Genomic DNA, 12,857 nt, shown 5'->3' with positions numbered 1-12,857 from the left:
CCCACTATCTCCAAAGTGATTTAAGACTGTCTGTCTGCACCTCCGGGGAGAGGAAAGGAGAGGCTGTCAGGCTGCTCACTGAAGTGATCCTCCGTCTGTGCAGGGGGGAGGGGGCAGCGTGTGCTGTGTAAAGGAGAGCAGAGTTCTCTCATACAGTACATTACAGTACAGTGTAGTTTAGCCAAGATAGTTTAAAGTTGTACTCTACACTGTACAAGAGTTTACAGTATAATATTTGAATGTTGAATTTGATGTTTAAACATTTACATGCACATAAAAGTTAAATATGTTAAGGCAAACATGTGTCCAAGCTGCAGTTCTTATGCAAAACACCAGTTTAGAGCCTCTTGAGGTTTTACTGCTTTCTGTAACCTTATTACAAAAACGTAATCTAATATCCTGTCGTTTGGTTAGTAGTTAGTGCTTATAAAAGTGCCTGATTCAACTTATGAACAAATTCGACTTATGAACAAACCTACAGTCCCTATCTTGTACGTAACCCGGGGACTGCCTGTATTTAAATGGACCCGGTACACCAGCGCAGTCAGTTCCAGGTTTTGCGTGAAGGAAAAAATGGTAGAACGTGCTGCATTATGCTCATGATGGGATCCATAGTGAATACAACCAGGTAATCTCAACACATACTGCTCTCTCTGCTTCTGCTCTCTATTCCTCTCAAAATGTCTGTTTATTATTATTTTTCAGTGCATTCTGGACATTTTGGAAGGTCTCCTGAGGTTATCTTAAAAAATGCTTCTAAACGCAAACGCTCATAAACACGTATAAACGCGGTATGCAAAAGCAGCTAAACAGATGTTTTTTAACCTATGTTTTCCAGCAGTCAGTTTTCATCGTTCAGAAGTGTTTTCCAATCGTCCGCTGTACATGGAACCCTACAAGCCTTGTAAATTCAAACTGATCACATGATGATAAAAACAAGGCATAAACTGCATGTCAAAACAAGTGCTCGGTTTAAACTGACTTTTGAATGATTACCAGGCCACAAGGGAGCTAATAAGAGAAGAACACTTTTAGACTCCATATACACTGCAGCTGATAAACTCACGTTTAGGAGCTTTTCTGCATTTTTTTCAGCAGCCCCTGAACTCTCCCTAATGTTTTCCTATGTGTCCATGTACACTGTGTCGTTTACAGTCGTTTACAGGCAGCTGAGTTTAGTCATTTTTTTTTTAACACACCAAACTTGCATTCAGGAGTAGATTTTATCAGTGTTTCAAATACCAAACGCTTATAAACGCAAGCAAACGTGGCTAAGTGTTTGGAACTTTTTTTTAACTCTTCCATTTCTAGATGCTGTCCAGAGCCTTTTTTCATCATGAACAATGCATGCAAAACATTTTCCCAGTACTCAAATGGACCTGGTACACCATACTTTGAGGTTTCACATGAAAGAAAATATGTTAGACACTGCTGCAATAATTTCTGCACTTAAATGAGCTGGAACACATCCAAACACCACAAAAACAAAAACAAAAAAAAAAGACAGGTAATCTCAACAAATACTGCTCTCTCTGCTTCTGCTCTCTCTATTTCTCTCAAAATGTCTGAAATAGTTAATTTTTTACTGTTTTTCAGTGCATTCTGGGCATTTGGGAAGGTCTCCTGAGGTTATCTTTAAAAAACGCTTCTAAACGCAGTATGCAAACGCGGCTAAACAGTCGTTTTTGTAACCTACGTTTTCCAGCAGTCAGTTTCCATCGTTCAGAAATGTCCCGTGTACATGGAGCCTTAGAGTTTATATACACTTTAATCTAACCAAGCACACAGGAATGTATACTATATAAAGATTTCTGCCATACGTTTTAACTGCTGATAAGCAATCTCTGCTCTCCCCCATGTTTACAGATCTGAGCTAACTGCTCTGTCCTTTGATAAGAAGGCACACCCAGGGGCGGACTGACCATTTAGAAACTCGGGCACTGCCCGAGGGCCCGGGGTTAGTAGGGGGCCCCATGAGATGCCCCTTTTACCTTTGTCATAGGCTTTTTTGAGTTTTGGCAAGGACACAGTTGCCCCATGATCCCCTATCGCCCGGGGGCCCCATGAGTTGTCAGTCCGCCCCTGGGCACACCCCAAGCTATCACAAAAAGTGATAAACCCAAAGTCTCACCCATCAACAACACCCCCTTGTGATGACCTCACACAGTGCAAGGGTTAAAAGACATCACGGAATCACGGAAACCTGGATCCAGCCCACTGACTCTACCTCCCCTGCTGCACTCTCCTATGGAGGTCTCACCTGGACCCACTCACCCAGGCCTAACGGTCGTAAAGGTGGTGGGGTTGGTCTGCTCCTGTCACCGCAGAGCACCTTCCGAGTCCTCCCAAACCCCCCCCTCCCTATCCTTCTCCTCCTTCGAGGCCCACTGCGTCCGACTATTCTCCCCAACCCCCCTGAAGATTGCTGTGATATACCGGCCTCCTGGATCCATACCCCGCTTCCTGGATGACTTCTCCTCCTGGCTACCCTTCTTCCTCTCCTCTGAGCTACCCACCATCATTCTTGGGGATTTTAACATCCCTGTCAACCTCGACAACCCGGACACAGCCCGTCTCCTCCACCTAACCTCCTCCTTTGCACTTGCACAGTGCATACAATCCACCACCCACTCCGACGGAAATATCCTTGATCTTGTCTTCTCCAACCGATGCGCTCCCCACAACCTCACTAATACCCCCTTCCCTCTCTCTGACCACAACCTGATCACCTTCTCTATCTCCTCGTCCTCCAACGCCTACCCCTCCAAATGTCACACTACTACCAGCCGTAACCTCCGCAACCTTAACCCTGCCTCCCTCCACTCTGCAGCTGATCAACTCCACGACCGCATCCTCCCCCTGTCCTGCCCCGACTTGGCTTTGACCGCCTACAACAATGCGCTCTCAACAGCCCTTGACTCACTAGCGCCTTTAACCACACGCAACACCAGACCCCGACCGCTCCAGCCCTGGCAGACTGATCACACCAAAACCCTCAAACGACAAAGTCGTGCCCTAGAGCGACTATGGCGCAAAACCAAATCCAAGCAAGCCTTCACCCGCTACAAATCTGCCTTCCGCACCTACACCTCCTCCCTCCATGCTGCCAAACAGGCCTACTTCTTGACCCTCATCAAGGCCCTCTCCTCCAATCCTCGCCGACTCTTCTCTGCCTTCAACTCTCTACTCTCTCCACCCCCACCTCCACCCAGCACCTCACTCACTGCCCTTGAGATTGCCAATCACTTCAAAAACAAAATTGACACAATTCGCAAGGACATTGCCGCAACTCACACGCCCTCTCAACCTGTCCCCTCTCACACAGCTACCCCCTTATCCCCCCTCCCCCTCGACATAACCCGCAGGGACTTCGTCGCTGCTCAAACTCCCTCCAACCCCCTTCACCCTCACTCAGCTACCCCCTCATCACCCCTCTCCCACGGCCCCACCACTGCTCTGACCTCCTCTTCCACCCCACCCTACACTCCTCATACTGAAGCTCCCCCAACACTCCACACCTTTGACCTTACTACCATCGAGGAAGTCTCCAAGACCTCTCTGATGCCCGCCTCACCACCTGCCCCCTCGACCCTATCCCCTCACAACTCCTACGACCTTCCTCCTCCTCCATCCTACGCTCCCTCACCCACATCTTCAATCTCTCCCTCTCCTCAGGCACTTTCCCCTCCCCTCTGAAACATGCACACATCACCCCCATACTTAAAAAGCCCTCCCTGGACCCCAATGACCCGAACAACCTCAGACCCATCTCCCTGCTCCCATTTACATCTAAACTCCTCGAGCGCCTAGTCTACACCCGCCTATGCTCTCACCTCAACGACAACAACCTCCTCGATCCCCTACAGTCCGGCTTCCGTCCCCTACACTCCACCGAAACTGCCTTACTCAAACTCTCCAACGACCTGCTAACCGCCAAAGCTAATGGACACTATTCAGTGCTCCTACTCCTTGACCTCTCTGCGGCCTTCGACACAGTCGACCACCCCCTCCTCCTCAAAAAACTACACTCCCTCGGCCTCAGAGATTCTGCTCTCTCCTGGATCTCATCCTACCTGTCACAACGCTCTTTCAGCGTTACCTATAATGCTACCACCTCCCCCTCACTCCCCCTCTCTGTTGGGGTCCCTCAAGGCTCTGTCCTCGGGCCCCTTCTCTTCTCCATCTATACCTCCTCCCTTGGCCAACTCATACACTCTCACGGCTTCAACTACCACCTCTATGCCGACGACACACAAATCTATCTCTCAACCCCCCACCTCACCCCCTTGGTCTCAGCCCGAATCACACACCTACTGAGCGACATATCAGACTGGATGTCGCTCCACTTCCTTAAATTGAACCTCTCCAAAACCGAGTTTCTTGTCTTCCCCCCAGCCCGGACACCACCCCCCATTGATTTCTCCGTCACATCCAACAACGCTACCATCAAACCCGCCCTGCAGGCAAGAGTACTGGGTGTCATTCTGGACTCCAACCTATCCTTCCAGCCCCAAGTCCAATCTTTAACAAACTCGTGCAGACTCCACCTCCGCAACATCGCCAAAATCCGCACGTTCCTAACCCCAGAAACCACTAAACAGCTCATCCACTCCCTCATCATATCGCGACTCGACTACTGCAACTCCCTCCTCACTGGCCTGCCTCGCCGCTGGCTATCCCCTCTTCAGTCCATCCTGAACACGGCTGCCAGACTCATTCACCTTTCCAACCGCTCTGTCTCCGCCACCCCCCTCTGCCAATCCCTCCACTGGCTTCCGATTGCGCAACGGATCAAATTCAAAATCCTAACGCTGACGTACAAAGCTGTCCACCATACTGCCCCGAACTACATCACCGACCTAATATCCAAGTACCGCCCAGCACGCACACTCCGCTCCTCACAGGACCTCCTTCTCTCTAGTTCCCTGGTCTCCTCCTCCCATGCCCGCCTCCAGGACTTCTCCAGGGTGTCACCCATCCTCTGGAACTCCCTGCCCCAACCCATCAGATTATCACCTACTCTCCTCTCCTTTAGGCGCACCCTGAAAACCCATCTCTTCAGGGAAGCCTACCCCACCCCCTGCTAACTTGCCTCCCTCCTCCACTCTTCCTACCACTCCATCCCCCACAGCTATCTCCTCCTGTGCCACCACCCCCTCCCTCCTAGATTGTAAGCTCGAAAGAGCAGGGCCCTTGATCCCCTCATGTTTTGCATTGTATTGGTATTGTTCTGTCACATGTTCTGTCTCCCTTTGTAATGTACAGCGCTGAGCGAACTATTGGCGCTTTATAAATACTGTATAATAATAATAATAATAATATACAGGAAAAAGGTAAAAAAAAAAAAGATCACAAGGAGTAAAAACACACTAGTTCATCAAAAAAGCAAAATATGCAACATCCTAGCTGAGATCAAGCTATCAAAAATAGCTCCTACATAAAAATGACAAATTGCAGAAAATGTGGAACAAACAAAGCAGGTAATGAATACTCACAAGATGGTCACCATAGTACATGGCAAACACCAAGCAGACATGGACCATCCATAAGTATCGTGAAAAAATAATAAAACAAGTGATATGCTAGGACAGGGGTCTCCAAACTTTTTAAAAAAAGGGCTTGTGGGTGTAGAAAATGGCTCAGGCTTGTTGGTCAGTGGGAGCAAATAAATTACAAAGCGCTTGTGCTCAGCAGGAGGAGGAACGATGCCCCATGGTTGATACCAGTGGAAAGAATAGAACCCCATCTTTTGTGTCAGTGGCAAGAATAGTGCGCCATCATTGGTATCAGTAGAAAAAATAGACCCCCATCATTTGTGTCAGTGGCAGGAATAGTGCCCCATCGTTGGTATCAGTCGAAGGCATAGTGCCCCACTGTTGGTGTTATTGGAAGGAATAGTGCTCTATCCTTGGTGTCAGTAGGAGGAATAGTGCCCCATTGTTGGTGTCATTGGAAGGAATAGTGCCCTATCCTTGGTGTCAGTAGGAGGAATAGTGCCCCATTGTTGGTATCAGTGGGAAGAATAGTGCCCCATTGTTGGTATTAATGAGTGTAATATTGCTCCATCTTTGATGTCAGTGGGAGGAATAATGTTCAGACATGGAAGGAAGTGCCCCACTGTTGGTGCTAGTGGAAGAAATATGGACCCACTATTTGTCAGTGAGTGGAATTATGCCCCACTGTTGGTGTTAGTGGAAAGAATGATGCATCATCATTGGTGTCAGTAGGAGAAAATAATGCCTTGTGCCAATGAGAGGAATAGTGCCCAAAGGCCGCATAAAGGCAAGCAAAGGGCCTCATCCAGCCCTTGGGCCACAGTTTGGAGACCACTGTGCTAGGGCGACAAAGAAATAAATGAAAAATGACCAAATGGTCTACAAAAATACTACCCAAGACCAAACACCCCCACATGTTCCATAAGTAAACTATTATATGAGTGTGAATAGCACCCAACATAAGACCATAGATCCACAGAAAACACTGACAGTGCACAAAGACAGGAATACATCCAAATGTACGTACTATACATCAATACTCCACTACCAGATAGAAGAAACCAGAGGACTCAGCTATATTGATAGGTCATCAGCGAACAAAAGACTGTCAGTAATCTTACAAAGAAGATATTCATCACATTGCATAGTAGAGAAATACCATGAACCAAGACATCTGTACTAGTCAGTCATACTGTATGTGCACCTACCTGGGATTATTGAGGAGGATATCTTGTGGCTTGCATGGAGTTACAATAATATGAATCTATGAAATGTATTAAAATTCCCCATTGGGAGTACTGAGTATTCTGATACCATAGAAAATTATATTGGGTGGAGCTGTATGTAATATACTTATACAGAGTCAATGAGCCTTGTCCCATGGGCATTTATTGTATTGTTCACATTCTGTGACCGGCCATCTTGCATGGTTACAGTGTGTGTATATAGATCTTTGTTAACATCAAATACTTTGTGGTCTTTTAGACAACTTATCCAAACTAAGTGGTTTAATTAGAAGTGGAGTTAAGATGGATCTAAATTCAGCCAGTTCAGCAGGGAACGTTCAAAGTTTGATGCATCTATGGCTGTTCCCAGGTGACAGACATTGATCTAATGTTTGAATTCGGTCAATAGAGACTACTGGAAAACACTTGTCAATCAGTGGCTTGCAGACACTGATCAGTATACTCTGACAGCAGTGCAGCACACTCCACTGAGTCCCACTGTCACAATACAATGGCACAACAGGGAGGATTCCATCATACTCTTTGAATGTGTAGATGGGGGAACCCAAAATAAACCTATGCTGTCTATGGCCAGCTTTACCAATACAGTAGGGTTTACTTATTTTTAGATCAATACCTATTGCATTTTGGTTGATTAGAATAATCCCAGCAGAAATTACAGACCGGTTTCACATCATATACAGATAAATATGGTATCATATAGGGATGCAAGACTTGAAGCAGAGGTACTTTATACATTGTGCCAGGTACAAAAAAGGGTTTGTGTTTTTAGTGGGGATAGATACCATGGGGTTTTAAAATTTTGCAAGAATAATAATTGGTAAAAAGACATATCTACATACATTTGTTTATATATTTTATTTATTTGGTTAACATTAAAAATACATTAGGGTTGATTAACTGAAGGCAAAAAGACTGTGCACTTTGCAAAACTTAGTAAATGAGGGGGAGAGAGAAGCTTTCCTGATTGCCATCATCCAATCAAGTGCAAGCAGAAAAAAATTTTTTTCTTTTTTAAATTTTCCTTGCATGTGATTGGGTATTCTTTGCAGAGTGGAGCTTCACCTCATTTACTAAGCTCTGGAGCAACTGAACTTGCAGAGTCTATTTGCCTTTACTAAATCAACCCCATTAAGTCTGCTCATTCCAAACAAATGAGATGCAAGGGGGAAAAGAAGAGATTTGTGAGCTCATGGAAGATGTTACAAGGAAGCAGAAGAATAAAAAAATAAAATAAAAAATTATGGGTCCATTAAGTAGTGGGTGTGAATGGATTATTTCTTGCAGAATAAAGATATCACTTAGTGTCACTTTAAAGCCGGCCATAGATGGTTCGAATCACAGCTGGTTCAGCAGGGACCATCTATGGGCAGGCTGATTGTACCCAAGTTGATCAGTCGATTGACTTGGGTACAAGCAGCATGTCTGATTTTTACATTCGATTATTGCTGCTGGAAGAACACAATAGCTCCACAGGAAGGATTCCGTCATCAAACACGGACTGTGTTGATGGTGAAATGAGGGGAACTTCCTATTTTAAGTGAAGTTCTGATTTAAATTTATACCATATGCATACAGATACAGAAGCACACAATTCAGAAGTCATAACTGCCTGGGTTCCGAAATTGTATGACTCACTGCAGATCAAACAGATCTACATGCAGATCTTCAGGCAAGCAGCTGATTCTTCTGACTTCATCATGGCATTGTGTAACTAAAGCACAGTACCCCAAGCACATACAGATCAGTCAGTTTTTCCAGCAAATGTAAATCAGTGATTAGAGTTTGTCAAACAGGAATTGTAACAATACCAGAAAATCAAACAGACTTGTTTGTCCTGCAGCGATTGCAGATAACAGTTTCAATTACACCAGGTGCCTGGCAGCCATTCTGGGCACACAGTGTGGTAAAGAACAGGTCTGGATAATTGGACAACATATAAAATATCTGAGCTTTATGTAGTATATGTACTGCAGGGATCCTTGAGTGATCTCGTGCAAAGGTTTTGCCTGTGCTGTATGCGCTGTACAAATATTAAAAACATCAGCCATAATCCATATTTATTAGTGTCCTTTGTTCACCAAGTCAGTAAATATCCAGAAATATGTTCTGATTATGGCTCCAGAGCCTCACTTTTCCCGTCTCTAAATTCCACCATACTGGATTTGATGTCAGGGCTGTACAAGTTTGTTCTCAATCCTTCCAGCGCTGTAAATCCTGCTCCTGGCTGCACTACAGGAGGGCCCAGATTTAGCGATGAGATGAGAAACTAGAAATGCGTATTCATACTACTGGGTTTCATACTACTGGTGGCTTTGGTGAGTCTGAATTATGTACAGTTACAATATAAATGTTGTTAAAAAAAACCAAAACAAACAAAAACAAACAAAAAAAATTGTAAGTGTCCCGCACTAGAATCACACAGGATGTGCTGTGCATTCCTGTACGATTAAACCCGCATGCAAAATGCACTGCTTTTGCGATCTACAGCAGGTGTCAATAAGATGTTAATGACACTCCAAACGCAGTGCGTTTGCCCACACCGGATAGCATGGTACTTTTGTACCAAGCAATCCGGTTACAGTGTGTTTTAAAAAGCAATGCATGCACTACTTTTGGCATAGTGCGGTGCGATTTGAGCACATTCAGAGCAGCATGTGAATGCGAATGCAGGCCTGATGTGAACCGGCCCTAAAGCACTAAAATTCTGGAACCAAATGATGGCTTCGGTGTGAATACCCGTGCGATGCGATTCTAGTGCAGACCAAAAAAAGGGTCCTGCACCATTTTGGTGCGGGTGTGGTGCGATTAGACCCATACAAAATGTATGGCTCCAATCGCACCGCACACAAATCGCATGTGATGTGCACAGGAATGCAGTGCGGTTCCTCTGCGAATCACACGCGATATACTGCACCGCATATATGTGAACCCAGGCTAAAGAGACTGAATAAGGCTACACCAAGGGAACTCAGGGGAGGAAGGAGACACTGGCCGCCGGAGGAGTGAGAACTGACTTCTTTTACAGGGAATTCTATTTTCCACATTAAAGGATAAGTTCACCTTTCATAACCTGTTTTATTCCCCCCCCCCTTCCTCCAATTCTATGTTGTAATAGCTAGCAGGGAATCTTCTTCCCCGATAGCTGTCACAATGTTTTAAAGAAGCGGCCGTGTGGGGCTCTGCCCATCTGGACGCATCATTCATTCAGAGTTCTGTGAATGGGAAACTACAAATACTGATAGCCTTTGCGGCTGGTGACTTGTAGTTCTCAATGAACTACCAAGGCGCTGTGGAGCGCTGTGGTAATTTATGGATTCTTCCTGTCAGTGTAAAACTGCCTGCCCGTATGGCCAGACAGATTACACCGACAGTCTGCAGGAGACCTGCATGGCACCGACGACCTACTGACTGCTGGTGCAATGATTTCCAGGGGCTGCTTGCTCTGGGAGCATTTGGCAGGAGGCCAGGAGCAACAGCAAGGGACCCAAAAAGAGGAAAATCGGGAATGCTCTGTGCAAAACCACTGCACAGAGCAGATAAGTATGAGAGGTTTATTCGTTTTTTAAAAAATGCCTTTACTATGACTTTATATCATGTACGGGCACCATAAATCAGCAGTGGAAATACCACGAAAAGACAGTCTAAGCCACTAACAAAAAAAAGAACCCTTAAAGTGGGACTTAGTTAAAATTAAAAGCCAGCAGCTACAAAATCTGTAGCTGCTGACTTTTAATAAACAGCCACACAACTATCCCAGGATCCAGCTGTCTCCTCGTCTGGACAGGTTTCGGCAACGGTCTTCAGTCCCCATTCCCGGCACCTTAAATGTGGGCGTCTGGCTGTGAACGCTTGCAGCTTCACAGATGGCTACCCATTGCACATGTGTGATCCACGTTGTGCCTTGTGAATGGTCCCATTGTCTTCTGGGACCTGTGACATGTCCCAGAGGATTACGGGCAATATTACACTCTAAATATGGGTGTAACATGGTCCAAAAGATGGAGTTAGCCTCTAAAAAGAGCAATGGCTACAACCCATAGAAAAAAAGCTTTCATCAGTACAGTGTGATGAAAAGTTTCCAATATTTTGACAGGCTGCTGTACGTTACTTTATTACAATTAACCCAACAAGTGGAAACAATGTGATATTCTTCACAAAAACTGAAGACAAGTGAACCAGAGCCAACCTAGACTGTGCCCACCACACTGACATGCCCATGCCAAGGAGTTTCGTAGTATGGGTGAGGGAAGCCTGATGGGGAACTGGGAGACTAGTTCCCCATCAGGTCCCCTGACTGCTGACTGGCGGTGCACGGCAGTGGGGGGATCCCCAAAAAAACAATATTTGGGTGTACAGGCAGGATTTTTAATGCAGAAGGAACATACTTCGTCTCTTCTACATTTAGCCTGGGTTCACACTGATGCGGTGCGGAAATTGCAGCGTTTTCTGTGCGAATTCCGCACCGCATCAGAATCGCACCCCGTTCATGCGAACCGCTGCGGGTGTGTATGTTAACAACACCCTGAAAGTGGTCCACAAAATGCGGTGCGATGTGCAGAATCGGATCGCATAGGTGTGACTACCCATGCCATCCAATTCTAGTGCAGATGAAAAAAAGGGTCCTGCATGTTTTTGGTGCGGTGTGATTAGAGCCATACATAATGTATGGCTCCAATCGCACCGCACACAAATCGCATGTGATATATCGCACCGCATAGATGTGAGTCCAGGCTAAAGGTACCTACCTGTCCACCCTTGTACACTGAGCTGTGCACGTGCAGCTCAATGTAGAAATGTGCCAATGCCGAAGCTGACTGAACTCTCACACATGTGCAAGAGTGATGTCCTATAAGCCTGGCCAATGAAAGCGGCTGGTGATCGGTACCTGGAAGCAACTAGAAGAGGTCAGTGGCCAATGAGGAGCTCCAGGATGCCACATCACTGGAGCCAATGTGAGTAGAGTTCTGCTTTAATTACCGCCATAGCAACAGCTTCTCAAAGTGGTGGAAGTACCTGAATTTATCCCCCATGTCAGTAATGTTACCAAACTGGAGCAAACGCTTGCCGGAACGGTGTCTAAAGGGGACTCCCGCCAGAGAAGTGACATTACATCTTTACAACAAGCCCCCCACTTCACACATTTCTAAATGTTACTTAAAGCTCCGCTCTCATCGTTGTCTCCTCTCCATAACCAGATGATAACGGGTGGCAGGGGATCCCCTCATATGCCGGCTCACCCCCATTCTCATCATACAAGGGGGACAGTGAGACCCTCCATGTCACAATCTACATCTCACAGACAAGACCACCTGAGACCTGATGTCATTAGAACCCCAATAATGGTATTAGAACCCTAATAAAGTTTCCTGACACCAGTCCCAGGATTCCGCAGGGACAGCACAGCCCACCCTGAGTGTCATGAGGGGCTCCATACACTGACCGTAGATCATAGCCAGGCCGGTCTCATGGAGGAAGCGGAACCTGCGATGCTTGAAGAGCCAGATGGTGAGGATGGTGAGGGTGAGGAGGAGGATGAAGATCAGCAGGTTGGCACTGTCCTGCCGGTGACTGGCCTCCACCTGCTTCTCGGTGACGATCTCCTCCATGACGCTGTCCTCCGCCCGGATCAGGCCTACCGCCATCACTAGCACCGCCGCCCTGACTCCCCTGCCCCGGGAGCCCGGCATTACCGTACCGCACGGCGCCATGACAGGGGCCGATCTGACCGCTAAAGCCCTCCCCGGGAATGAGGCAAAGAGCCGGGACTGTCCGCCCCCGGGAGGAGGAACCCGGCTTTCACCACACCGCCACAGTATAGGTCAGCTACACTGGGACTCCTCACATATCTATACACTGCTCATTGTGAGCCCGGATGTGGTCCTATATACAGTACACTGCTCATTGTGAGCCCGGATGTGGTCCTATATACAGTACACTGCTCACTATGAGCCCGGATGTGGTCCTATATACAGTACACTGCTCACTATGAGCCCAGATGTGGTCCTATATACAGTACACTTCTCACTGTGAGCCCAGATGTGGTCCCATATGCAGTACACTTCTACACTGCTCACTATGAGCCTGGATGTGGTCCTATGTACAGTACACTTCT

General features: G+C 46.6%; 1 protein-coding gene across 1 annotated transcript in view; it reads right to left on the bottom strand.

Moving 5' to 3' along the window:
• SLC9A6 (solute carrier family 9 member A6) overlaps window positions 1–12,635 on the bottom strand; it is a 72,107-nt gene extending 59,472 nt beyond the window's left edge. The window contains exon 1 of the mRNA XM_089672225.1: window positions 12,186–12,635. Coding sequence (XP_089528351.1) covers window positions 12,186–12,453 — 268 coding nt within the window. The 5' untranslated portion in view covers window positions 12,454–12,635. The remainder of the gene's footprint in view (window positions 1–12,185) is intronic.
• Between the last annotated feature and the right edge of the window lie 222 nt (window positions 12,636–12,857).

Source organism: Staurois parvus, unplaced genomic scaffold (assembly GCF_062004578.1).
Source record: "Staurois parvus isolate SC_StPar_1 unplaced genomic scaffold, SC_StPar_1.0 ptg000123l, whole genome shotgun sequence".
NCBI classification, from domain to species: Eukaryota; Metazoa; Chordata; class Amphibia; order Anura; family Ranidae; genus Staurois; species Staurois parvus.
Note: the sequence above shows the minus strand (reverse complement) of the source record. Positions and strands in the feature narration are given on the sequence as shown.